Source organism: Perognathus longimembris, chromosome 2 (assembly GCF_023159225.1).
Source record: "Perognathus longimembris pacificus isolate PPM17 chromosome 2, ASM2315922v1, whole genome shotgun sequence".
NCBI lineage: Eukaryota > Metazoa > Chordata > Mammalia > Rodentia > Heteromyidae > Perognathus > Perognathus longimembris.
In genome coordinates, this window is record NC_063162.1 from 153,941,736 (window position 1) to 153,969,410 (window position 27,675).

At 59.8% G+C, this 27,675-nt stretch overlaps 1 protein-coding gene across 1 annotated transcript in view; it reads right to left on the reverse strand.

Moving 5' to 3' along the window:
• The window catches only part of Ptprn2 (protein tyrosine phosphatase receptor type N2), a 455,648-nt gene that overhangs the window by 197,971 nt on the left and 230,002 nt on the right, over positions 1–27,675 (reverse strand). The window contains 1 exon segment of the mRNA XM_048337774.1: positions 22,222–22,286. Coding sequence (XP_048193731.1) covers positions 22,222–22,286 — 65 coding nt within the window.

Below are 27,675 nucleotides of genomic sequence, written 5' to 3' on the forward strand. Positions count from 1 at the left end.
TGGCTCTGTGTAGGGCAGATGACGATGCGTAGGGCTTTCTTGGACTTCCCAAACCCCTGAGTCCCTGCCTCACCCCAATCTCATCCGAGTTTTAGTTCTCTACCACCATCATGGCCAAAAACCACTGAATGGGAACCTGGGAGTACACCGTTCATTAAATTGTGCAGTTGCAGGTAACAGGCCATGTGGAATCTTGTCCTGTCTGCCCTGTCTCAGCCAGGATGCGCTTGGCCCTGCGCAGTGTCCCTGTGTATGACACCCACGCACCAGCCATCGGATCAGCCATCTCCATACTCAGTGATTGTGTTCAATTGATCCACCTCACTTACAGTGGCTCCAAGGCACAGGAGTAGTGACAGTGACAATTCAGACACGTGGCAGGGAAGCCATAAAGCTTTTCCCTCAAGGTAAAGGTGAAAGTTTTCAATTTAGTAAGGAAAGAAAAGAATGTATGATACGGCTGATCTAGGGCAAGACAGAAACTTCTGTAAAGAAGGAAAAAGGAAATTCATGTTTGTTTTTCTGTCCTATTTAAACTGCAGTAGCGATGTCCACAACATAGGATAATGTGCCCGGCGGAGCCCCGAGACGCCGGGACAGGCGTGGATGACAGGGCCCAGTGCCACCCGCAGGGGAGGCATCCGCCCGGCAGCTCCAGCCAATCCCCACGGGTGGGAGGCGACCCTGCAATGCCACATTTGTCACTGCGAAGTTTTAAAAGGACCGTGGGGGAGGGAAAGCTTTCATGTCCTCCTCCACGTCAAGATGATTTTTAATTGAGAGATCAAGCCTCTCTGGCAAATGTTTCCTGGAGCTTTCTCCTGCCGGGGCCCCGGCCTGTGCTCAGGGCTAGCCCTGCCTCCCGCCACCGGCCCGCAGTGCAGGAGGTATGGGCCAGGCCTAGAGCCCATCTTCGAGGACAGGCCCCGCCTGAGGACCACAGGCCCCTCACTGACATCCCGGAAGCAGAATTCCCACACGGCAATTCACTTTACGACGGCTGAACTGCTGTAGGGAAAGAGGGGTCCAGGATTTCCTCAGATACAAAATATGTCATAAACCCAAAGGGCGAAGTGAAGAGAAAGGCATCATCCACTCAGAGCCTGGGGCCAGGAGCAGGCCGCCACCTCCCACCGGCCCTGTCCTTGGAGCCTGGTGCTCACCTGTGGTCCTGGGAGTCATCCGCCATATCGGTGCCACAGAATGTCCTGCTGCCAGCGTCACAAGACCCAGGGACTAGAGTCAGAATGGCCTGACGCTACAGATGCCCCCTTGCTGGGCGCTTGTCAGCCCCGGGGGCAGGCCCATCACTAGTGCCCTTCATGCGGGACAAGGCAGTGTGCCTGCTCAGTTCCTGTGCCACTGCAGCGAGGGCTCCAGGGGCACTCACCAGGGCCAGGTGGGCCTCTGGGGGGACTGGCAGCCTCAGTGTCAGCTCCCTTCAGCCACGCTGGAGAGACCGGCTCTCGGAGGAAGCCCTGGGATGTGGACTGGCCTGGCAGGTCCTCCCTGGGGTCCCGAGGCCCATTCTCCAGACTGGAGACGGGGTCAGCCGTGAGTCTTCCACGGAGGGAGATCAAGGACGCTGCAGTACTGTCCTACCCATGCCCCTCGGATCCCAGTGTTTACTGCAGGTGAACGATATATGCTAGCAGCTGCCTACCACCTTGCTCAGGTCCTGCGTCATCTTTCTGATGTGGTGGCCATGGAGAATTTCAGTTCATGTTAGAAAATAAGTTGGTGCTAATTCTGAACGCCCAAGGTCTTTGGCTGTACAGTCTCAGGAGACTTAATTCCAGAAGGCAGGGAGAGGCCAGGCACAGATAGTTCCAGAAACTTCCGATTTGTCAGTTTTTCCATCTCTTCTTCGCATCTTTCCTCCCTACTTTATCCTTTAAGTCCTGGTAAATTCCCGACAACTTGTGCGGGATTAAGTCACCCTAATTTCAGGACCCCATTAGCGACTGAGAAGAGGTGTGTAAGAGCGGCCTCTAGTGGCTACCGAGAAGGCAGCAATGCCGGCCTCGCCCAGGAGGCCTGGGGAGGGAGGGAGGCCTCACCTAGGAGTCCAGAGAAGAAGCAAAGCTGTCCTTTAGGCCGCTGTCCCCACAGCCCCTGGCCTCGGACAGCCAGGCCAGACCCGCAGCCCGCGTCAGATTCTTCCAGTTATCCCCTATCTGCCAGCCCCTCTGGGAGCATTGCTGCTACCCGGGGTGGGGGTTTACAGCGATCCTCATTCCTTATGACCGCTCTTCCTCCCATGCCCATTCCAGCTTCCCACATCCTCCTCTCGCTCCTTGGGAAGACCTCTGCATGCACAAAGCCCGAGCATGGCGGTGGGGGCGGGGGGGGGGAGGGCAGTGGGGCTGACGGAGGCAGCACACTGTCTTTTCTCAAGAGCATCTTTCAGGAAACAAGTTCTGAGGTCCAGAGGACACACTCACACTAGCGACCCCCGGACGGAGCTGTCACAGTCCGCGCTGAGCAGCCGGGGGCCTTTCCTTCAGCAAACGCAGGTGGGCGTTTGTAACTCTGGCCGTTTGAAAGTTCCTCCTGTGGCCAAAGGACCTGAGCAGAAATGCTCTGACGAGGGCACAGTTGGCAGGTGGGCGTGTAAGGGCGTGTGTGTCAGCCCTGGCTGGGCACCCTCTGGAAGAGCAGCCATACAGGAGACAGTCACTCGGCAGGGTCTGGGAGGGGAGGGGTGGGGCCGCCTGGGGAGGGGACACTGCAGTGACATGAACTTCCTCCCACACCGCAGGGACGGGGCGTTCCCGGAGAGGGTGCGAGCAAGCCCGCCCCGCGGCGTGGGGAAGTGCGAGGGAGGCAAGTTGGGACCCGTTCCCCATGTACGTTGGCATAAACACAGCCACGGGCTACGGGCAATCCTGCCCCGTACGCTGGAAATGTCGTGAGCCAGGAGGCTGCGTGGTGAGGTGGTGGCTCTAGTGGAGCCGCCCTGGGCTCAGGCTCAGATGGGTTCTGTTCCTCACAGATGACCCTGCTGGCCCAGAGGAGCGGACACAGGGCTCCCGACGGCGCAGTGGGACTCCACGGACACGTGGTTGTAGGATCGATGCACAGCCATGCTTCGGGGCTGGGAGCTACTGAACACCAAGTCTTCAAACGCCATTGATGTGTGTGGCAAGGAAGCCTTGCAGAGTGCAGGGACTCCTACACATGCCAAGCACATGTGTGCACACACACATCCCAAGCACTCACACACACGTGCATGCGCACTCACACTCGTGTGTACACACACATCACATACACACACGTGTGTCCACACGTACACACTCAAGGTAACATCCTATGGCTACCATCTTTCCTTTTAAGATCATACATATTTCATGAAGCTCCATGCACAGGGTCTTCTGATTTATGGTAATTGTCAACAAAAGCAGAAACACAGACAATTTCAGCCCTGCAGTTGCTAGGAGTGAACTGCCATGAAACTCGTTTTTATCCTCTTTGTAAAAGGGTGTGTGCGCCCCCACTCCGCTGTGCTGGCCTCTGAGGGTGGGCGCGGGAGTTCCTAACCTGAACACTGTGGCAGGCAGCGTGTGCAAGGGGCAGAGCCCACGCAGGGCCCAGCCCACAGTCCCCGAGAGCTCGTGGCCTGAGGCCTCCAGGGAGACTCATTTCCATATCAAACCCAATTTAGATGAAACGTCTTGGTTAAAAAAAAAATGCCAGTGCATCAATAGCCCCTTGATTAGATTTTCATCTCCTGAGCAGGCAAATATGAATATTTATTAACATGAATGCAGATTTTTCTCTTTCTATTGCTCTGATCTTGAATATTATCCATTGCTAATTTTTATGAAAATTTGGGCAACATAATGTTTTCACATAAACTGACAGTTCTTGAGATAATCCTGTTATTGTCTGGTTGAAAATGACAGCTTCCGCTCATTCATGTGTTAACGAGGGATTAAATATTGCTTTTCATTCCCATAATCTAAGATGGACTGGAAATTACAAATTGAATGTTATATATTAGCAGGGCTTTGAGGACCAGAATTTGTTTGCACTCACGTAGAGAAGATCTGGACAGTTCCCCTTTAGTATCACAAAGCACCACTGACATTTCCCAAACAAATCCATTCCTGTACCTGCTGCACCAAAATGCAACGGCTCTTACCCATTGATCAGCCCCGTGGAAACAGCAAAACCACACCATGATTCATACTGCGTCCACGTCAGGGTCTTTCTGGCCTGCCTCTGCGAGACTCCGGCTCGTCTCATCTCAGCGAGCTGCGCTGGCAGCTAGGGGAAGCAGAGCAGCACACCTGGGCCTCCCTGGGGGAGGGGAGCACAGTCCTCCACCAAAACTGCCAGTGGGCCAGGCCCAGCGCCACGCACGTCCTCCCACACACCCGCCGGCACACACAGCCTCTCCCCTCCTCCTGCCAAGGCTCTTCCTACACCTGAACGGCAGCAACAGCAGCCACTTGGCGGCTGGTTGACACCAACAGGCAGTTCTGACTTCAGTGCTGAGGTTGGATGGCCAAGACCAAACAGATAGAGGACTTTGGACCAAATAATATCATTATTATGCTTCTAAGATTCACATTTAAATTCCACTCATCCATCCATCCATCCATCCATTCACTCATTCACTCTGCCTGTTTTCCTTGGCAGAATTTTCTTACTGTTTGTTTTGTGTTTCATTCAACAGAATACAGTGGTATGGGCTTTTTCTTAGGAGCTAGGATGGCCAACATCATCTTTTTTTTTTTTTTTTTTTGGCCAGTCCTGGGCCTTGGACTCAGGGCCTGAGCACTGTCCCTGGCTTCTTCCCGCTCAAGGCTAGCACTCTGCCACTTGAGCCACAGCGCCGCTTCTGGCCGTTTTCTGTATATGTGGTGCTGGGGAATCGAACCTAGGGCCTCGTGTATCCGAGGCAGGCACTCTTGCCACTAGGCTATATCCCCAGCCCCCAACATCATCTTTTAATATTACAGAATAAGAACCCCTGAAGTTTAATGAGACACCAGTGGATCAGTATCATGGGTCAGTGTTGTGGCTGAATCATGTCTCTCCAAAATTCTGAGCCCCAAGGGCCTCAGAGGGTAGCTGCATTTGGGGAAAAGGTGAAGTGAGGTGGTCCTGGTCCAGTAGGACTGGAGTCTTCCTTACAAAAAGATGCTATGCCAGGTGTGGGGTTAAGCTACATGGAGGCGGAGATTGCAAGGATCATAGTTCAAGATCAGCTTGTACGAAAAGTCAGCAATACCTTATCTCAACCAATAAAAACTTGGGGTAGGGGCACATGTCTGTAGTCCCTTCTATGCTGGAAGTGTAAATAAGAACATAGTCCAGACTATGGAGACAAATGGGTGACATTATTTGTAAAATAACTAAAGCAAAGAAGGTTGGAAGTGTGGCTCAAAGGGTAGAATACCTGGCTAGCAAGCACAAGGCCTTGAACCACCCCAGTGCTACCACAGAGAAGAGGGGGTTAGGGCACTGACACAGCACAAGGGGCTAGCCGTCGAGGACATCAGAGGACACTGTCCATGTGCAGGGAGAGGGGCCTTGCCAGGAGAGAGGCCTCTCACAACCTCTGGAGGTCGGACGAGATGGTTCCCGGGGGTGCTCCCCACCCCCACCTGTGGTACTCTGTCGTGAGGCCAAGCATGCTGTCACCATCGGTGAGAGAGTAAGCGCCAGGTGTGAGCATGGCAGACTAACCATCACAGGGGCACACTGCCACGGAACATGGAGTCCAATGCTCATCAAAACAGTTACATCTTTGAGTAAGAAAGGGAGATCCTGGTGGGTGGGAGGGGTGACACTACAGTATATTCTCCTGTCCACTGAAGGGTGGAGAGAAACAGGGAGAGTGGATTAAACACATGATAACACTGACAGAGAGGAGGGGAAGATGAATGAAAGGGAAAGGGGAGAATGTAGTCAAGAATTTGTTGTATGAACCACAATTTTAAGAAGAGTAAAGGAAGGGGTGGGTTGAAAGAAGATGGGAATGTTGAAGGGGTGACACTGACCAAGATGTATTCATAAACTTTTGTTGTATGGCACCTCCTTTGTTCAACTATTAAATATAAAAAAATAAGGACATTGAGATAGGTGCTCCTTTTGCAGGAGAAATTTCATGCACAGGACACCATGTGCCTGGACTTGGGAGCCCATTTTCCTATCACCTCCCCAGCTTCACCGTGAAACTCTGTTCATAGCATTCTAGGCTCTCCCAGCTGCGTCTCTAAATTCCTCTGTAAACCAGTGCCACATGCTCAAGAACCATCGGGTCAGTGTAGCCATAGCAACAACCCCACTCCCAGAACCATCACATGGTCAGTGTGCTCACAATAACCCCACTTCCAGCACCATCATGGGGTTGGTTGGTGTAGTCATAGCAACAGCCCCACTCCCAGTACCCATCTTTGGCAATAGTTGGTTCTACATCACTGTGACCCGACACCTGATAGAGATGACTTAAGGCAGGAAAGTCTGATTTGAGCCCCAGTTTCAGAGCTGTCAGCTCATCATGGCACCCAGGAAGTAGAGAAGGGGAAGGAGCTGGGGGCTCCACCCTCAAAGGCATACTCCATGTTGGCCTTCCAGCCAGGCTCACCTTCCAAAGCCTCTGCAGGCCCCCAGATAGCTCCACCGTGGTACCCAAGTGTTCAAGACCAGCCTGTGGGGACGTTTCATAGTCGAACCACGACCTCCTTCATGCAAGGACACGCATGTTAACAACTTCTATGTGGTTTGCTATGGTCAAGCTGCCTTTTCTTCTGAGTGTCTTCCAACTATGTCTCAGAAAACAAGAGTAGGCACTGTACCTCCCTCACTGAGAAGCTTGGGCCATAATCTTAGGAGGAAGGAGTGCTCCCTGTGTGGTGTTCTCCCTGTGTGTGTGTGGTGCTCTCTCTGTGTGGAGTGCTCTCCCTGGTCGTGTGGTGCTCTGCCTGTATGTGGTGTTCTCCCTATGTGTAGGTGCTCTTCCTGTGTGGGGTTCCTAGTGGTCTGTAACTGACAAGGGCATGGGTGGTCAGGAGAAGAGGTCCCTCACTGGAAGTATCATGCACACTCTGATTCTAAAACCAAACCTTGTTCTGTCCACATAGACAAGATGGTCTTTCCTCATGGGAAACGTTTCCATGGCTCCTCCCCAGCTTGTCTGGGAGCCTGGCTGGGGTCAAGGACCTAGAAGGGGTCCCCCGAGGGGCGGCGTCCAGGTGCATGATTGTGGAGGCATGACTGTGGAGGCAGGATTGGAGTGAGTCATCTACCAGCCAAGGACTGTGGTGGCCCAGAATCCGGCGAACACTGGACAGGCCCACTCCAGAGTTTTCAGTGGGAGCACGGTTCTCAGTGGGACCTCAGCTTCCAGAACAGTGACGATTACTTTCTGTGGTGTGGCTGTGTGACACCACCTTGTTTATGGTCCTTTTTTGCCATCCCAGGGACACTGGTACCAGCTGATGATGCTATATCGCTGGCGGCAAGAGCCTGGGGCCACAGAGGGACCCACTGGCGATGGGACCCTGGGGTTGAAGCACATGCAGCATGACTGAGAACAGGACCCACATCCGAGACCAAGTCCTGCAGGATGGGGTGGGAGAGCTGTATCCAGGGCACATGGAATGCCAAGGTTTGTCAATCAGGTGTGCTGGGGCCTCTTGTTTCTGCAGGGGTGAACAGGCAAAGGCTGGTGTGGCCCTGTTATCCTGTCACCTGTAACTCCTGCTGGCAAGCCACCTTCAGTAGGGTAGACTCTTGCTTTATGCCCACGGCTTCACCTGGGGCTGGAGAGACACTGGAAAACTAAGCCTGGTTGCCAGGAGATGTGTACATGGCAGATCCTGTCCCTGAATGGCACACTGAGAAGAAAATAGCAGCATTGATTGTGTCTGCTCTGATAGGAGGGTTTTTTGTTGTTGTTTTTTAATCTTAGCAAGTGTTTTAGGTTGACTTTTGATTGTTTTGTTTTACTGATTACTAATAATGTCCTAAGAGTGACAGAACCCCGGTGTTTACGAACCCTGGCACTAGGTGCAGAGACTTGGAGTTTCTGTGTACACTAGAAAGGCAGAGGGTGCCTTACAGGAGCATACCACAAGCCAGTGGTGTCCTGCAGGGGTCTTCCATGCCAGAGGGACCAAAGACCAAGTGGCCCAAGGTAGGAAATGTACTTCCAGTGAGGCCCATGGGGAGGAGAGGTCAGAACATCCTCAACATCCAGAATGAGGCAGTGAGGGCCACACCCACCCACTGGGGGGGAGGTTAGGGTCACACCCACCCACCAGGGGGGTGGCTAGGGACATCCACCCACAAAGGGAGCTGTGAGGGCCATGCACCCCACCAGGGGGGTGATGAGGGCCATGCACACCCACCAGGGGGGCAGTAAGGGTCACACCCACCCACAAGGGGGGTGGCCAGGTGACCCACCCACCAGGGGAGCAGTGAGGGCCACAACCCCCACCAGGGGGGTGTCTGGGGCCACATGTTCCTAGGGCCAAGTAGTCGACCATCAGAGTCATCTGTTTCCATCCTGAGTGGTCACCGTGTAGTCAACCATTGGAGCCACCTGTTCCCCACCCCATATGGTCACCATGTTGTCTGCAATCTGAACCACCTGTTTCCTTCCCATATGGTCACCATGTTGACTACCATTGGAGCCACCTGTTCCTCTCCCCAAGTGGTCACCATGTAGTCTACCATCGGAGCCACCTGTTCCCCTCCCTGAGTGGTCACCATGTACCCTACCATCGGAGCCACCTGTTCCCCTCCCTGAGTGGTCACCATGTAGTCTACCACCCAAGCCACCTGTTCCCCTCCCTGAGTGGTCATCATGTAGCCTACCATCGGAGCCACCTGTTCCCCTCCCTGAGTGGTCACCATGTAGTCTACCATCGGAGCCACCTGTTCCCCTCCCTGAGTGGTCACCATGTAGTCTACCATTGGAGCCACCTGTTCCCCTCCCTGAGTGGTCACCATGTAGTCTACCATTGGAGCCACCTGTTCCCCTCCCTGAGTGGTCACCATGTAGTCTACCATCGGAGCCACCTGTTCCCCTCCCCATATGGTCACCATGTAGCCTACCATCAGAGCCACCTGTTCCCCTCCCTGAGTGGTCACCATGTAGCCTACCATCGGAGCCACCTGTTCCCCTCCCCATATGGTCACCATGTAGTCTACCATCGGAGCCACCTGTTCCCCTCCCCATATGGTCACCATGTAGCCTACCATCAGAGCCACCTGTTCCCCTCCCTGAGTGGTCACCATGTAGCCTACCATTGGAGCCACCTGTTCCCCTCCCTGAGTGGTCACCATGTAGCCTACCATCGGAGCCACCTGTTCCCCTCCCCATATGGTCACCATGTAGCCTACCATTGGAGCCACTGTTCCCCCCCCAAGTGGTCACCATGTAGTCTACCATTGGAGCCACCTGTTCCCCTCCCTGAGTGGTCACCATGTAGCCTACCATCGGAGCCACCTGTTCCCCTCCCCAAGTAGTCACCATGTAGCCTACCATCGGAGCCACCTGTTCTCCTCCCTGAGTGGTCACCATGTAGTCTACCTGGATGGGGCAGCTCTGCCAGCTGTGCCCATGCATTGTGAGAGACCTGGAGGAACCCAGAAGGTTGGGCCTTGGCTGCTGTGTGGTGTTCAGGGAGACATGGGACGGTCTCATCAGAGACTATGCACAAAACTAGAACCCATCCCTCTTGTGGGTACTTTCCTACCTTAGGAGGACAAAAGCTCCTTCAGCAAAAGGCTGTGTTCAAGGCCTTTCTGACCTTAGTTCTAGTGACATGCAATTTGGGGCCAGGATGCAGCCTGGGAAGCCAGGCTGCCTGGGGTTTGCCTGGCTGCTGCTGCTGGCCTGGCACTTGCTCATGCCTCTGTTTCCTCATCTGTGGTGTGTGTCACCTGGGAGAAGGAAATGGTGTGCACATCACAGGTGGTATTGAGAATAGATCTTGCGGGGGGGGCGGGTAAGGATTCACCCAGCTGTTAGCTGTAGCATCTCAAGAACACAGAGCGGGAGGCTGGCTGCCCGCTTCCTTGATAGGCTGCCTCCTGTGGTCTCGTGGGTGGAGAGGGAGGAAGAATTTCTGGAATACTACAGACTGAGAGGGCTCATAAGCCTCTCCAAAGTTCAGGGTAATCTTATGTAAAAAATAATAATAATTTCTGATACAAACTCTGGACTCTAGGTAGAGCCAGAGGAGCTGTCATGGACCCAGTCACGGAGCCCACGGGAGCCGGCGTGCGTCAGTCACGGAGCCCACGGGAGCCGGCGTGCACACAGTCACGGAGCCCACGGGAGCCGGCGTGCGTCAGTCACGGAGCCCACGGGAGCCGGCAGGCACACAGTCACGGAGCCCACCGGAGCCGGTGTGAGCACAGTCACAGGGCCCACAGAAGCCGGCATGCGTCAGTCACGGAGCCCACGGGAGCCGGCGCGCGTCAGTCACAGGGCCCACAGAAGCCGGCATGCGTCAGTCACGGAGCCCACGGGAGCCGGCGCGCGTCAGTCACGGAGCCCACGGGAGCCGGCGTGCGTCAGTCACGGGGCCCACGGGAGCCGGCGTGCACACAGTCACGGAGCCCATGGGAGCCGGCGTGCGTCAGTCACGGAGCCCACGGGAGCCGGCGTGCGTCAGTCACGGGGCCCACGGGAGCCGGCGTGCACACAGTCACGGGGCCCACGGGAGCCGGCGTGCGCACAGTCACGGAGCCCACGGGAGCCGGCGTGCGTCAGTCACGGGGCCCACGGGAGCCGGCGTGCACACAGTCACGGAACCCATGGGAGCCGTCATGCACACAGTCACGGAGCCCACTGGAGCCGGTGTGCGCACAGTCACGGAGCCCACGGGAGCCGGCGTGCGTCAGTCACGGAGCCCACGGGAGCCGGCGTGCGTCAGTCATGGAGCCCACGGGAGCCGGCGTGCACACAGTCACAGGGCCCACAGGAGCCGTCATGCACACAGTCACGGAGCCCACGGGAGCCGGCGTGCGTCAGTCACGGAGCCCACGGGAGCCGGCGTGCGTCAGTCATGGAGCCCACGGGAGCCGGCGTGCGTCAGTCACGGAGCCCACGGGAGCCGGCGCGCGTCAGTCACGGAGCCCACGGGAGCCGGCCTGCACACAGTCACGGGGCCCACGGGAGCCGGCGTGCACACAGTCACGGAGCCCACGGGAGCCGGCGTGCGTCAGTCACGGAGCCCACGGGAGCCGGCGTGCGTCAGTCACGGGGCCCACGGGAGCCGGCGTGCACACAGTCACGGAGCCCACGGGAGCCGGCGTGCGCACAGTCACGGGGCCCACGGGAGCCGGCGTGCACACAGTCACGGAGCCCACGGGAGCCGGCGTGCGTCAGTCACGGGGCCCACGGGAGCCGGCGTGCACACAGTCACGGAGCCCACGGGAGCCGGTGTGAGCACAGTCACGGAGCCCACGGGAGCCGGCGCGCGTCAGTCACGGAGCCCACGGGAGCCGGCGCGCGTCAGTCACGGAGCCCACGGGAGCCGGCGTGCGTCAGTCACGGAGCCCACGGGAGCCGGCGTGCGCACAGTCACGGAGCCCACGGGAGCCGGCGTGCGTCAGTCACGGAGCCCACGGGAGCCGGCGTGCACACAGTCACAGAGCCCACGGGAGCCGGTGTGCGTCAGTCATGGAGCCCACGGGAGCCGGCGTGCACACAGTCACGGAGCCCACGGGAGCCGGCGTGCACACAGTCACGGAGCCCACGGGAGCCGGCGTGCGTCAGTCACGGAGCCCACGGGAGCCGGCGTGCGCACAGTCACGGAGCCCACGGGAGCCGGCGTGCGTCAGTCACGGAGCCCACGGGAGCCGGCCTGCACACAGTCACAGAGCCCACGGGAGCCGGTGTGCGTCAGTCATGGAGCCCACGGGAGCCGGCGTGCACACAGTCACGGAGCCCACGGGAGCCGGCGTGCACACAGTCACGGAGCCCACGGGAGCCGGTGTGCGTCAGTCACGGGGCCCACGGGAGCCGGCGTGCGTCAGTCACGGAGCCCACGGGAGCCGGCGTGCGTCAGTCACGGAGCCCACGGGAGCCGGCCTGCACACAGTCACGGAGCCCACGGGAGCCGGCGTGCGCACAGTCACGGAGCCCACGGGAGCCGGCGTGCGTCAGTCACGGAGCCCACGGGAGCCGGCGTGCACACAGTCACGGGGCCCACGGGAGCCGGCGTGCGTCAGTCACGGAGCCCACGGGAGCCGGCGTGCACACAGTCACGGAGCCCACGGGAGCCGGCGTGCGCACAGTCACGGAGCCCACGGGAGCCGGCGTGCGTCAGTCACGGGGCCCACGGGAGCCGGCGTGCGTCAGTCACGGAGCCCACGGGAGCCGGCGTGCGTCAGTCATGGAGCCCACGGGAGCCGGCGTGCACACAGTCACAGGGCCCACAGGAGCCGTCATGCACACAGTCACGGAGCCCACGGGAGCCGGCGCGCGTCAGTCACGGAGCCCACGGGAGCCGGCGTGCACACAGTCACGGAGCCCACGGGAGCCGGCGTGCACACAGTCACGGAGCCCACGGGAGCCGGCGTGCGTCAGTCACGGAGCCCACGGGAGCCGGCGTGCGTCAGTCACGGAGCCCACGGGAGCCGGCGTGCGTCAGTCACGGGGCCCACGGGAGCCGGCGTGCACACAGTCACGGAGCCCACGGGAGCCGGCGTGCGTCAGTCACGGGGCCCACGGGAGCCGGCGTGCACACAGTCACGGAGCCCACGGGAGCAGGCGTGCGTCAGTCACGGGGCCCACGGGAGCCGGCAGGCACACAGTCACGGAGCCCATGGGAGCCGGCGTGCACACAGTCACGGAGCCCACGGGAGCCGGCGCGCGTCAGTCACGGAGCCCACGGGAGCCGGCGTGCGTCAGTCACGGAGCCCACGGGAGCCGGCGTGCGTCAGTCACGGAGCCCACGGGAGCCGGCGTGCGTCAGTCACGGGGCCCACGGGAGCCGGTGTGCGTCAGTCACGGGGCCCACGGGAGCCGGCGTGCACACAGTCACGGAGCCCACGGGAGCAGGCGTGCGTCAGTCACGGGGCCCACGGGAGCCGGCAGGCACACAGTCACGGAGCCCATGGGAGCCGGCGTGCGCACAGTCACGGAGCCCACGGGAGCCGGCGCGCGTCAGTCACGGAGCCCACGGGAGCCGGCGTGCGTCAGTCACGGAGCCCACGGGAGCCGGCGTGCGTCAGTCACGGAGCCCACGGGAGCCGGCGTGCGTCAGTCACGGGGCCCACGGGAGCCGGTGTGCGTCAGTCACGGGGCCCACGGGAGCCGGCGTGCACACAGTCACGGAGCCCACGGGAGCAGGCGTGCGTCAGTCACGGGGCCCACGGGAGCCGGCAGGCACACAGTCACGGAGCCCACGGGAGCCGGCGTGCGCACAGTCACGGAACCCACGGGAGCCGGCGTGCACACAGTCATGGAGCCCACGGGAGCCGGCGTGCACACAGTCACGGAGCCCACGGGAGCCGGCGTGCGTCAGTCACGGAGCCCACGGGAGCCGGCGTGCGTCAGTCACGGGGCCCACGGGAGCCGGCATGCACACAGTCACGGAGCCCACGGGAGCCGGCGTGCGTCAGTCACGGAGCCCACGGGAGCCGGCCTGCACACAGTCACGGGGCCCACGGGAGCCGGCGTGCACACAGTCACGGAGCCCACGGGAGCCGGCGTGCGTCAGTCACGGAGCCCACGGGAGCCGGCCTGCACACAGTCACGGGGCCCACGGGAGCCGGCGTGCACACAGTCACGGAGCCCACGGGAGCCGGCGTGCGTCAGTCACGGGGCCCACGGGAGCCGGCGCGCGTCAGTCACGGGGCCCACGGGAGCCGGCGCGCGTCAGTCACGGGGCCCACGGGAGCTGGCGTGCACACAGTCACGGAGCCCACGGGAGCCGGCGTGCACACAGTCACGGAGCCCACGGGAGCCGGCGTGCACACAGTCACGGAGCCCATGGGAGCCGGCCTGCACACAGTCACGGAGCCCACGGGAGCCGGCGTGCGTCAGTCACGGAGCCCACGGGAGCCGGCGTGCGTCAGTCACGGAGCCCACGGGAGCCGGCGTGCGTCAGTCACGGGGCCCACGGGAGCCGGCGTGCGTCAGTCACGGGGCCCACGGGAGCCGGCGTGCGTCAGTCACGGAGCCCACGGGAGCCGGCGTGCACACAGTCACGGAGCCCACGGGAGCCGGCGTGCGTCAGTCACGGAGCCCACGGGAGCCGGCGTGCGCACAGTCACGGAGCCCACGGGAGCCGGCGTGCACACAGTCACGGAGCCCACGGGAGCCGGCGTGCGTCAGTCTCGGAGCCCACGGGAGCCGGCCTGCACTCCATGGAGAGGAGCCACCATGGAGCCTCTGTGTCTCAGGGGAACACAGTGAAAGACAGCACCCAAGCCCGGCCTCAGAACGTAAGCCCTGCCCGGCCACGGAAGCACCCATGACTCATGCTCTAAGAGAACGTAAGACAATGTCAGAGAAGAAGGCGTGAGAGGGGCAGCCCCCATCGCCGCCGCCCACGTGGCTTTCGTCGTCATCCTACGTGTCTGTTTACCCTGATCCTGAACGGAAGAGAATTTGTTGCTATGGCAACTGCCACCTCCCCCGTCTGCTCTCCTTCCTTTGAGCCAGGGAGGCTTCGAGGGCCCAGGTGACACGGGGGGGGGGGGCGGCTCCCTGGGGGGCGCTTCAGCTGAAAACAGTGTTTGTAATAAACTCACACTCGTCGATACATCTACTGCGGTTAATTAAGGGAGCCTGTGAGCTTTGTCACCGCGTGTCGGGGTGGAGGGCTGTGGCTCCCGGCCCGTCCTGTCCAAGCTGGGGCGAGGACGGGCCAGTTGGGTCCCAGCCTCCGTGGCAGTACCTGTGGCTGTGGGAAGTGGGAAGGCTGAGGCCCAGAGTGGCCAGAGACGGTCAAGGTCACAGATATTGAATGTGGCGTCATGCAGATTTCCCTTTACAAACACAAATTAGAAATATCGACAAGTCCGCGGGCTTTCCTTGGGACGGATGTACTTTCGCATTTAGGAGGAAAAAAAAAAAATCCTGTGTCCCCTGTCAAGAAAATGTAGATTAGAGCAAAATGAGGTGTGTGCAGAATCGTAAGGGGGGAGGAAGCCCCCGCAGGTGGCACAGGAGGGATCCCTGACCTACCACAGGGCCGTCCTGGCTCTTCAGTGTCCTGGGGCCCAGCACAAGGCCGGCCCTGGCTCCTGGCAGCCGGCCCCGGCTCCTGGCAGCCGCCCCTGGCTCCTGGCAGCCGCCCCTCAGCCCATCACCGCCTGGCTCTGGCAGGAAGCTAACGTGTTCTCCGAGGTTGTGTTCTTGGGCGCGTCTGCGGCCCTGGGTTTCTGCTGGGCTCTCAGGTGGCTGTGGCTACAGGGGTCTCCACCTCCACCCTCCAGTCGCAGCAAGGGACATCACAGCCATAGGCTGGCAGGAGTCCCCGATGCCTATAAGCAGACAACCGGCACCCCAGTCAGATAATGCCCATGCTCACACAGCCTCCGTGGTTCTGGGGTGCCCCGAGCATGGGGCACGGAGCCCCGGGAGGACTCCTGGAGCACCTCTCCCGCCTCTGCCACGCACACGGCATTCCTGCTTCTCGACACAGCCTCCTCCGAGGCGAAGGACAACTTACAGCCTCGCTGTGCTCTGCAGTGCCCACCACAACGCCAGGCCAGGTCATCGTGAACGAGTGAGGACCGGAGCGATGGCACCAGAGCCCCCGAGGGTCGGAGGCCCGGGCACACCGCTGGCCCGGCCCACCGCGGCTCAGCCAGATCCAGGCCACTCCTCCGTGCGTGCACACGCAGGGGTGAGAAGAACTTGTGCAGGGTGGGTGCGGCTCTCCTTTCCTAAGCTGTGCACAGAGGTGCTGAGTGTACAAAGACACCTGGACCAGACTATGCACTACTGGATACCCTACATGTTATGGCACACCCCACACCCTACTGTACATCCCACACGCTCTCTATACCCTATACCCACTGTACACCCTACACACCACTGTTACCCTAGATGTTACAGTACACCCCACACCCTATTGTACACTCCACACTCTGTACACAACACATCCAGTATACACCTCACATGCTATGGCACACCCCATCCCTACTGTACATTCCACACCTACTGTACACCCCACATTCTCTATATAGCTGTCCCTCAAGCAGTATAGTGTAATCAGATTACATATGTATATGTATTTAGATACATACATACATATATATATATACATATATACAGGTGTGCATATATTTGGTCTTGGAGCTTGAACTCGGGGCCTGGGCACTGCCTTGGAGCTCTTTTGCTCAAGGCTAGCACTCTACCACTTTGAGCCATAGTGCCACTTCCTGTTTTCTGGTGGTTAATTGGAGGTAAGAATTTCACAGACTTTCCTGCCCCTCTGGATTTGAATGGTGATCCTTAGATCTCAGGCTCCTGAGTAGCAAGGATTACAGGTGTGAACCACTGGTGCCCAGCTAGATTTATATATATATATATATATTTTTTTTTTTTTTGCCAGTCCTGGGCCTTGGACTCAGGGCCTGAGCACTGTCCCTGGCTTCTTCCCGCTCAAGGCTAGCACTCTGCCACTTGAGCCACAGCGCCCCTTCTGGCCGTTTTCTGTATATGTGGTGCTGGGGAATCGAACCTAGGGCCTCGTGTATCCGAGGCAGGCACTCTTGCCACTAGGCTATATCCCCAGCCCTAGATTTATATTTTAAGTTTGTTCCTTCTTCTTCTTTTTTTTTATTTTTGGAGGGGGGTAGTGAGATGCTTTTGTTTCTATGCTTCACTTGGTGACTGAGCTCTTTAAATGTCTACAAGTGTGACTTCTGAGCCAGAGGGTCGGGTTGTGTTTACTTTATTTTCCACAGATAGCTTGCCTTGCTGTACTGCTTTCTTCCCCCTTTTCCATCTGTGCCCTTTGGCTCTAGCTCTAAAGATGAGGTTTGGGATATCCGACTGTCCGACCGCTCACTGTGTGCAGCTCTGAGCCTTGGCCTGAAACCAAGGACATCAGTGGGCCGGGACCCTCCATGGGTGGCCTGCTCGCTGGCTGTCCTCTCGGCCCTGTCAGCTGGCCCCAATGAGGGGCAGCCAGGCCCCTACACCTGGGGCCCAGTGGACAGATCCGCGGGCCTGGCGAAGCCCCCGGCCCCCTGGCAGCCCGGGGCAGGCTCCCCAGCATTCCTCCCAGGGGGCTGCTCCCCCTGTGGACAGAGGCCTCGCTTACATTCATTGCCTCCGGTCCGGCCTGGACCCAGTGACCCGCGCCGGGCAGCTGGGCAGGCCTGAGCCTGTCCCCGGCTTCCTAGGGACATGGCCTCAGGCACGCCGCCCCTCCTCTTGCTCATCTGTCTGACCTAAGTCTGCATTTACTATCAAGGTCCTCCCAGCAATCCTTGGGAAATTGGATCCCTAATCTTATTTTAGTGAACCTCCAGAGTAGACAGGATTACAGATACGTTCCATCGCGTCCATTTATTGGGTGAGATAGGGCCTCGCTAGCTTCCTGCCTGGGCCTGGCCTCAAACCTCGCTCCTCCTAATCGCTGCCTCTCGTCGCTGGGATTACAGACATGAGCCCCCACACCTGGCTTGGATTGGGACTTTGATGAACGCTATCTACAGCAGCAAATCTCTTCCAGCGGAGAGGAAGTGGCTAGGTGGGAGCCGAGGAAAGGAAAGGATGCCATTTTCTCACACATCCAATGAGCTCCGAGTCTCCAGCGGGGACAGCAGAAGCACGGAGCTGTGGACGGGAGAAGGTGAGGAAGGCTGGAGGCGGGATAAACGGCCACCAGGCTGGGGAAATGTCTGGGAGTCAGCCGTGTCTGACATCAGCCCCCGGGTCTGCAGACAGCCCTTTCCCATCGAGGTGGGGGGCGGGGCGTCCACACTCGCTGGGCCCTGGCAGCCCGAGGTGGACTCGTGTTGGAAGGTGCCGCTCTGGGCTCCCCGCGCCCCCTGGGCGGGCACCGGGCGGGCCCCCGCGGAGCTGCCCGACTCCAAGGCCAGGCAGTGGTCACTGCAGCTGCTGGCCGGCCCCCCCGGAGCCCGCCCCGTGTCAGGCAGGCCTCTTCTGGCACGCTGGAAGCGCCAGGCCTGGCAAACGGCCCCCACAGCACTCTGCTCCCCACGTGCTGAGCCTTGCTATAACCGTCCTTGGGATGCAATACCGCCACCCTAACGTGAATAAAATGGGAAAGCTTTTAGGATCTGAAATGCATCAAAACATCTCTCGTCTATTAGGAACGCGGGTGTGCACTGCAATTTGTTCATTACCTCTAAATTTTTGTTTTGAGATATTTCTGTTTGGCTTAAAAGGTTTTAATTCTACTGTCTGCCATCACGTTTGTGAATCGCAAACGCCGGTGAGAGACCCATCAATGCCGCCAGATTTCTGGTAATCAGACCCCATTTCATATTCCAGAATCAGGAATGAGAAACATCTTTTAAAAATCAGAATCCTCAAGATCCGGTTCCCAGAAAGAGGAAGAGATGACAGCTTCCGACGGACGGCCGCCTTCGCTCATCGCCCCTCCCTCCACGTTTGCTGTTAGGAACCTGCCACAGACGCGCGTGCCCTTCACCCCCCCCCCCCCCCCCGCGCCGGCGCTTTCGAGGGTGGGGAGGAGGCGGGAGGGAACGTGCAGGGCTGTGGGCCCGGAGCCCACGGACGGGGAAGGGCTTTGTCCTGCACCGTACTGGGGCCTCGCCCGCTGAGACCGGCCTGACCCGGAACCGTCTCTGAGCCCAGCGGGTCCGGGCGCCAACAGTCAACCTCCATCACAACAGCTGGGGCCCCGAAGGAGCAAGTCGAGCCCCGGGCTTCCGCTTCTGCTCGGAGAGAAGGCGTGGCCCTTCTGAGAGTGGAAGCCGAGCACCGGGTGCGAAGCCCGGGCCGTCCTGCGCTCTGACGCCTGGGGGGTGGGCAGAGTCAGGACCGGGCGGCAGGAGGGGCGTGAGGGAGGAGGAGGCCCGGTGCCCCGCCCTCCGGCTCCTCAGGGCACATGCTAAGCGGGCCGCCGCGGACTCCGCCCTCGGACGGACGGTCTTCTGAGTCGTGGAAGGGGCCCGCGGGCGTGGGGCCCGCTCCTCCTTCCTCGGGGCGGCAGGCCGCGTCATCGGGAAGGGTCGCTTCATGTCGGGCGCGGGGCTGGACTTCTTCCCTCCCCTGCCACTCCATTGCCTCCAGCCTGCTCCAGACAGAGGGGTTTCACCCTCAGGAAACGCCATGGCCAGGGAACCTCTGTTCAGTGGCTGCTGAGGGCAGAGCAGGGAGCCCCGCCGGCCGATGCCCCGCCAACCCGGCCTCGGCCGGCACGACCCAGGGGCGCACTCAGCCGGCACCCGCCAGGCCCAGGTGGCCGCCGGGGGGGGGGGGGTCCGGTGGACACAGCCCTTGCCGCCAGTGGCGGAGTGGCCTGGGCGGGCGGGCAGGCGCCAGCCCCCGGCCCTGGAGTGGCACCGCCGTGCCCAGCACCGTGGAGAGCCCCGGCGAGGCGGATTCACGTTTCAAGAGCCCACGCCCCCCGTCTCCGAAGCGGCACTAACCCTCGAGTGGTTCCGCCAGGACGTCCCTGCCGCGCCGCAGCCAGCGCTCCTAGACACGCGTCCTCCGCGGTTAATTACCCGCCCGCCGCGGCTCGCCCTGCGGAGTCAGGGATTGCAAACAAGACGGCACAGATTGGCGTCAGCCCACGCCGGCTGACGAGTGGCTACGGCCCCTCCCGAGGGGACACGGCTCCGCACGCCGCTCACCACGGGGTCACAGGCTCCGACGGCGGTGCCGGCCAGCCCCAAGGGTTAAAGGGCACAGTGCCCGGCCGTGGAGGAGTGACGGACAGGCCACCTTGGAAAGGCAGACACCTTGCCAGCCTCAGAGACCAGGTCACACCGCAGAAGCACTCGCCCCGTGTCTCAGAGACCAGGTCACACCGCAGAAGCACTCGCCCCGTGTCTCAGAGACCAGGTCACACCGCAGAAGCACTGCTTCCCTGTGCCTCATAGACCAAGTCACACGGCAGAAGCACTGCTTCCCTGTGCCTCATAGACCAAGTCACACCGCAGAAGCACTCGCCCCGTGCCTCATAGACCAAGTCACACCTCAGAAGCACTCGCCCCGTGTCTCATAGACCAGGTCACACCTCAGAAGCACTCGCCCCGTGCCTCATAGACCAAGTCACACCGCAGAAGCACTCGCCCCGTGTCTCATAGACCAAGTCACACCTCAGAAGCACTGCTTCCCTGTGCCTCATAGACCAAGTCACACGGCAGAAGCACTGCTTCCCTGTGCCTCATAGACCAAGTCACACCGCAGAAGCACTCGCCCCGTGCCTCATAGACCAAGTCACACCTCAGAAGCACTCGCCCCGTGTCTCATAGACCAGGTCACACCTCAGAAGCACTGCTTCCCTGTGCCTCATAGACCAAGTCACACCTCAGAAGCACTGCTTCCCTGTGTCTCATAGACCAAGTCACACCGCAGAAGCACTCGCCCTGTGCCTCATAGACCAGGTCACACCTCAGAAGCACTCGCCCCGTGTCTCATAGACCAGGTCACACCTCAGAAGCACTCGCCCCGTGTCTCATAGACCAGGTCACACCTCAGAAGCACTCGCCCCGTGTCTCATAGACCAAGTCACACCTCAGAAGCACTGCTTCCCTGTGCCTCATAGACCAAGTCACACCTCAGAAGCACTGCTTCCCCGTGCCTCATAGACCAAGTCACACCTCAGAAGCACTGCTTCCCTGTGCCTCATAGACCAAGTCACACATCAGAAGCACTGCTTCCCCGTGCCTCATAGACCAAGTCACACCTCAGAAGCACTCGCCCCGTGTCTCATAGACCAAGTCACACCTCAGAAGCACTGCTTCCCCGTGCCTCATAGACCAAGTCACACCTCAGAAGCACTCGCCCCGTGTCTCATAGACCAGGTCACACCTCAGAAGCACTGTGCCCTGTGCCTCATAGACCAGGTCACACCGCAGAAGCACTCGCCCCGTGCCTCATAGACCAAGTCACACCTCAGAAGCACTGCTTCCCCGTGCCTCATAGACCAAGTCACACCTCAGAAGCACTCGCCCCGTGTCTCATAGACCAGGTCACACCTCAGAAGCACTCGCCCCGTGTCTCATAGACCAGGTCACACCTCAGAAGCACTCGCCCCGTGTCTCATAGACCAAGTCACACCTCAGAAGCACTGCTTCCCTGTGCCTCATAGACCAAGTCACACCTCAGAAGCACTGCTTCCCCGTGCCTCATAGACCAAGTCACACCTCAGAAGCACTGCTTCCCTGTGCCTCATAGACCAAGTCACACCTCAGAAGCACTGCTTCCCCGTGCCTCATAGACCAAGTCACACCTCAGAAGCACTGCTTCCCTGTGCCTCATAGACCAAGTCACACCTCAGAAGCACTCGCCCCGTGCCTCATAGACCAAGTCACACCGCAGAAGCACTCGCCCCGTGCCTCATAGACCAGGTCACACCTCAGAAGCACTGCTTCCCTGTGCCTCATAGACCAAGTCACACCTCAGAAGCACTCGCCCCGTGCCTCATAGACCAAGTCACACCTCAGAAGCACTGTGCCCTGTGCCTCATAGACCAGGTCACACCGCAGAAGCACTCGCCCCGTGCCTCATAGACCAAGTCACACCGCAGAAGCACTGCTTCCCCGTGTCTCATAGACCAAGTCACACCTCAGAAGCACTCGCCCCGTGTCTCATAGACCAGGTCACACCTCAGAAGCACTGTGCCCCGTGCCTCATAGACCAGGTCACACCGCAGAAGCACTTGTCCGCCTGCCGTTGCCCACAGATGGCTCCTTAAACAATGAAGACACCACACCCGGTAAAGAAGGAGTAAATTCTCTGACGTAGGCATTTTCATGCACTTGTCAATTCTAAAACATTCAGGTCCCTGGAGCGTCTCTATTTTGCTCGCGTGACCATTTTCCTCAGGGGAACAGCAGATTACAATTTCAGAGGCAACACAAACCAGGTCACACGGGCCAGCACACCATGTCACGTGATCCACACCGGCAGTGCTGCCCCCTCGCATCCGTGAACACCCGGCCCCCGTGAGCCTAGGCCCCCCTCCCACGAGCGCCCACCCCCGGCCAGCGTCCGCCCCCGGGGAACATCCGCACCCCAGGCTTCACCAGCAGCCAGCCGCAGCCCAGCCACTCCTTACTCACCGGCCCCACGCCACTCCGCAGGATGGTCAGGCCCAACGTCCACTCCAGCTGCTCCTTGTGGTCAACTGTGAGGAAAAAGCAAGAAGCACAGGATCAACGTGGAGGGTCAGTGTGGAGGGTCAGCGTGGAGGGTCAGTGTGTGGAGGGTCAGCGTGGAGGGTCAGTGTGTGGAGGGTCAGTGTGTGGAGGGTCAGTGTGGAGGGTCAATGTGTGGAGGGTCAGTGTGTGGAGGGTCAGCGTGGAGGGTCAGCGTGGAGGGTCAGTGTGTGGAGGGTCAGCGTGGAGGGTCAGTGTGTGGAGGGTCAGTGTGTGGAGGGTCAGCGTGGAGGGTCAGTGTGTGGAGGGTCAGCGTGGAGGGTCAGTGTGTGGAGGGTCAGCGTGGAGGGTCAGTGTGTGGAGGGTCACCGTGGAGGGTCAGTGTGTGGAGGGTCAGCGTGGAGGGTCAGTGTGGAGGGTCAGCATGGAGGGTCAGTGTGTGGAGGGTCAGTGTGGAGGGTCAGTGTGTGGAGGGTCAGCGTGGAGGGTCAGTGTGTGGAGGGTCAGTGTGTGGAGGGTCAGCGTGGAGGGTCAGTGTGGAGGGTCAGTGTGTGGAGGGTCAGTGTGGAGGGTCAGTGTGTGGAGGGTCAGTGTGTGGAGGGTCAGTGTGTGGAGGGTCAGCATGGAGGGTCAGTGTGTGGAGGGTCAGTGTGTGGAGGGTCAGTGTGTGGAGGGTCAGTGTGTGGAGGGTCAGCGTGGAGGGTCAGTGTGTGGAGGGTCAGCGTGGAGGGTCAGTGTGTGGAGGGTCACCGTGGAGGGTCAGTGTGTGGAGGGTCAGCGTGGAGGGTCAGTGTGGAGGGTCAGCATGGAGGGTCAGTGTGTGGAGGGTCAGTGTGGAGGGTCAGTGTGTGGAGGGTCAGCGTGGAGGGTCAGTGTGTGGAGGGTCAGCGTGGAGGGTCAGTGTGGAGGGTCAGTGTGTGGAGGGTCAGCGTGGAGGGTCAGTGTGTGGAGGGTCAGTGTGTGGAGGGTCAGTGTGTGGAGGGTCAGTGTGTGGAGGGTCAGCATGGAGGGTCAGTGTGTGGAGGGTCAGTGTGGAGGGTCAGTGTGTGGAGGGTCAGCGTGGAGGGTCAGTGTGTGGAGGGTCAGTGTGTGGAGGGTCAGCGTGGAGGGTCAGTGTGGAGGGTCAGTGTGTGGAGGGTCAGCGTGGAGGGTCAGTGTGTGGAGGGTCACCGTGGAGGGTCAGTGTGTGGAGGGTCAGCGTGGAGGGTCAGTGTGTGGAGGGTCAGTGTGTGGAGGGTCAGCGTGGAGGGTCAGTGTGTGGAGGGTCAGTGTGTGGAGGGTCAGTGTGTGGAGGGTCAGCGTGGAGGGTCAGTGTGTGGAGGGTCAGCGTGGAGGGTCGGTGTGTGGAGGGTCAGTGTGTGGAGGGTCAGTGTGTGGAGGGTCAGCGTGGAGGGTCAGTGTGGAGGGTCAGTGTGTGGAGGGTCAGCATGGAGGGTCAGTGTGTGGAGGGTCAGTGTGTGGAGGGTCAGTGTGTGGAGGGTCAGCATGGAGGGTCAGTGTGTGGAGGGTCAGTGTGTGGAGGGTCAGTGTGTGGAGGGTCAGTGTGTGGAGGGTCAGCGTGGAGGGTCAGTGTGTGGAGGGTCAGTGTGTGGAGGGTCAGTGTGTGGAGGGTCAGCGTGGAGGGTCAGTGTGTGGAGGGTCAGTGTGCAGGGCACTCAGAGGGAGGCATCTCGAGCTGTACCTGAGCATTCTCTATGACCAGGGCCACTGAAGTCCCTCCCTGGCCAGCCTCACGGACCAGCGGTGCTGACCAGGCCCGGGTGGGGCGGGGAAACCTGAGCCCGGCCCCCAGGTCCCACCCCACAGCTCTGCTTTGGCCAAGCATCTCCCGAGCCTTCGGTGCGAACGAGGAAATACTGGACATTTGTGTGAACTAGGTGTGAAGACGGACGTGAACTAGGACCTGCGGCCCAGACACGGACACGGGAAGAATCACTGAAGAGTTGGAAGAGCGTAGGCAGACACACTTTGCAACCTATAAAGCCTTATCCTTAGCTGAAGCAATGTGATGAGAAACCATGTTTCCCTAACGCGCGTTTCCCGGGGGTTAAAGACGCTCCGGAAGGCCCTGCTCTGAGCGCCAGGCCCCGGTGGCGGGCTCTTCCGTGTTCTCTTACGGGTGCTCTCGCTAGGAACACCCCACAGTTCAGTTCGCAGGGGAGCCTCCCCTGGCCTGTCCTGACTCCAAATGAGGAAGACCACAGAACGAATGGCCTCCAAACCCTCCCGCAGAAGGGAAGGCTTGGGAAACAATTAGCAGATGTAAATGAGGACGGGTGATTCTGAGGCAGAGTTGGGACAGCTCTCCTCCTCGACAGCAGGGTCACCAGGCAATTGACCTGGCTTATGAAGCTGTGGAAATACTCTTTTGGATAAAGCTCCTGTCACTTTGGAAAACTAAATGAGGGAAAAAATAGAATTTTATGCAAACCCTTTGAATGAAGCGTGCACTGCAATTGTGATTAATACAAAATGAGATTGCAAGAAAATAGCAATTACTTTCACCTCCTATTGTCATACACCACCATGAATCTTGGGTAATGAAATTACATCTTTTAGAGGGACACAAATTAGATCCTATTACACCTTTCATGGCCACCTCTGAGGCCTTCCCACTGCCTTGGAGAAAATCCATGGACCAGTGGGTGCTATCTTACACACCTAGTGATCACGACTGCACTGGCTTGGAAGGCAGGCGTAACGCAGATGGGGACAGGGCAACGGTGCTTCCGGAGGCTGTAAGATGGGGGGGGGGGGGTCACCTCCTCATCTGTCCCCTGTCCCCTGCACACACGGGAGGTCACTGCTGTCCCCTGTCCCCTGCACACACGGGAGGTCACTGCTGTCCCCTGTCCCCTGCACACACGGGAGGTCACCTCCATCCCCTGTCCCCTGCACACACGGGAGGTCACTGCTGTCCCCTGCACACACGGGAGGTCACTGCTGTCCCCTGTCCCCTGCACACACGGGAGGTCACTGCTGTCCCCTGTCCCCTGCACACACGGAGGTCACTGCTGTCCCCTGTCCCCTGCACACACGGGAGGTCACCTCCGTCTCCTGTCCCCTGCACACATGGGAGGTCACTGCTGTCCCCTGTCCCCTGCACACATGGGAGGTCACTGCTGTCCCCTGCACACACGGGAGGTCACCGCCGTCCCCTGTCCCCTGCACACACGGGAGGTCACTGCTGTCCCCTGTCCCCTGCACACACGGGAGGTCACTGCTGTCCCCTGTCCCCTGCACACACGGAGGTCACTGCTGTCCCCTGTCCCCTGCACACACGGGAGGTCACCTCCGTCCCCTGTCCCCTGCACACATGGGAGGTCACTGCTGTCCCCTGTCCCCTGCACACACGGGAGGTCACTGCTGTCCCCTGCACACACGGGAGGTCACCGCCGTCCCTGTCCCCTGCACACACGGGAGGTCACTGCTGTCCCCTGTCCCCTGCACACACGGGAGGTCACTGCTGTCCCCTGTCCCCTGCACACACGGGAGGTCACCTCCATCCCTTGTCCCCTGCACACATGGGAGGTCACCTCCTCCCCTGTCCCCTGCACACGCAGGAGGTCACCGCCGTCCCTTGTCCCCTGCACACACGGGAGGTCACCTCCTCATCTGTCCCCTGCACACACGGGAGGTCACCTCCGTCCCCTGTCCCCTGCACTCTGTGGGTCCACTGCCGTGCCTAGGTCTTGGCAACCAAGGAGCCTCGGTGCGACCTCACCTCAGGAACTCTGACTGCTTCAGTCTGAAGTTTCCTCCTGATATTGATTTCTGACCATTCACTCCGCAGTGATAAAGCGTGTATCATGAGTTGGTGGCCACGGCGGCAGCTGACCCCAGAGCTCGGCCCCTGGGCATCCGGAGTACGGAGCCCGGAGCCCGGAGCGGAAGGTGCACGGGGCTCAGCTCCCACCTGACAGAGGCCCGGCAGGGAGAGCTGCCGACTCATCCGCTGCTCAGCCCGTGCTTGGGTGCTCAGCCCCGCGGCCCCGCGTGCTCCCGGTGCCCTGCCAGGCTCCCTAAAGCTGAATAACTTCCGGAGCAGCAGCCGTCAAGCAGCGACAACCTGACCAAGAGGAAAGTTGCCTTAAAGTATAAACTTTTTTTGTAAAGGCGTGAACAGACATTTCCAAAACAACCCCAGCTCCTGGTGCCTAGCAAAATCTAAATATCAGGATGAATAATAACAGGCAATGAGGTTGATGCCCTTGCTGTAGCCGTGCCCCAAGGTCATGCTGGTCACGACTCACCACACCTGAGCCTGAATTTGGCTCCTGCTTCCCCTTAGGAAGCCTGTGGATGGTCAGAGGCCAGGCTGGCTGAGCTCCAGGCTGGCTGAGCTCCAGGTTGGCTGAGCTCCAGGTTGGCTGAGCTCCAGGTTGGCTGAGCTCCTGGCTGGCTGAGCTCCAGGTTCTCGCTGAGCTCCAGGTTGGCTGAGCTCCAGGCTGGCTGAGCTCCAGGTTCTCCCTGAGCTCCAGGTTGGCTGAGCTCCTGGCTGGCTGAGCTCCAGGTTCTCGCTGAGCTCCAGGCTGGCTGAGCTCCAGGTTGGCTGAGCTCCAGGCTGGCTGAGCTCCAGGTTCTCGCTGAGCTCCAGGCTGGCTGAGCTCCAGGTTCTCGCTGAGCTCCAGGTTGGCTGGGCTCCAGGTTGGCTGAGCTCCAGGTACTCGCTGAGCTCCAGGCTGGCTGAGCTCCAGGTTCTCGCTGAGCTCCAGGCTGGCTGAGCTCCAGTTTGGTTGAGCTCCAGGTTGGCTGAGCTCCAGGCTGGCTGAGCTCCAGGTTGGCTGAGCTCGAGGCTGGCTGAGCTCCAGGTTGGCTGAGCTCCAGGCTGGCTGAGCTCCAGGTTCTCGCTGAGCTCCAGGCTGGCTGAGCTCCAGGTTCTCGCTGAGCTCCAGGTTGGCTGGGCTCCAGGTTGGCTGAGCTCCAGGTACTCGCTGAGCTCCAGGCTGGCTGAGCTCCAGGTTGGCTGAGCTCCAGGTTCTCGCTGAGCTCCAGGCTGGCTGAGCTCCAGGTTGGCTGAGGTTGGCTGAGCTCCAGGCTGGCTGAGCTCCAGGTTCACTGAGCTCCAGGTTGGCTGAGCTCTAGGCTGGCTGAACTATAGGCTGGCTGAGCTCCAGGTTGGCTGAGCTCCAGGTTGGCTGAGCTCCAGGCTGGCTGAACTATAGGCTGGCTGAGCTCCAGGTTGGCTGAGCTCCAGGTTGGCTGAGCTCCAGGCTGGCTGAGCTCCAGGCTGGCTGAGCTCTAGGCTGGCTGAGCTCCAGGCTGGCTGAGCTCCAGGCTGGCTGAGCTCCAGGTTCTCGCTGAGCTCCAGGCTGGCTGAGCTCCAGTTTGGTTGAGCTCCAGGTTGGCTGAGCTCCAGGTTGGCTGAGCTCCAGGCTGGCTGAGCTCCAGGTTCTCGCTGAGCTCCAGGCTGGCTGA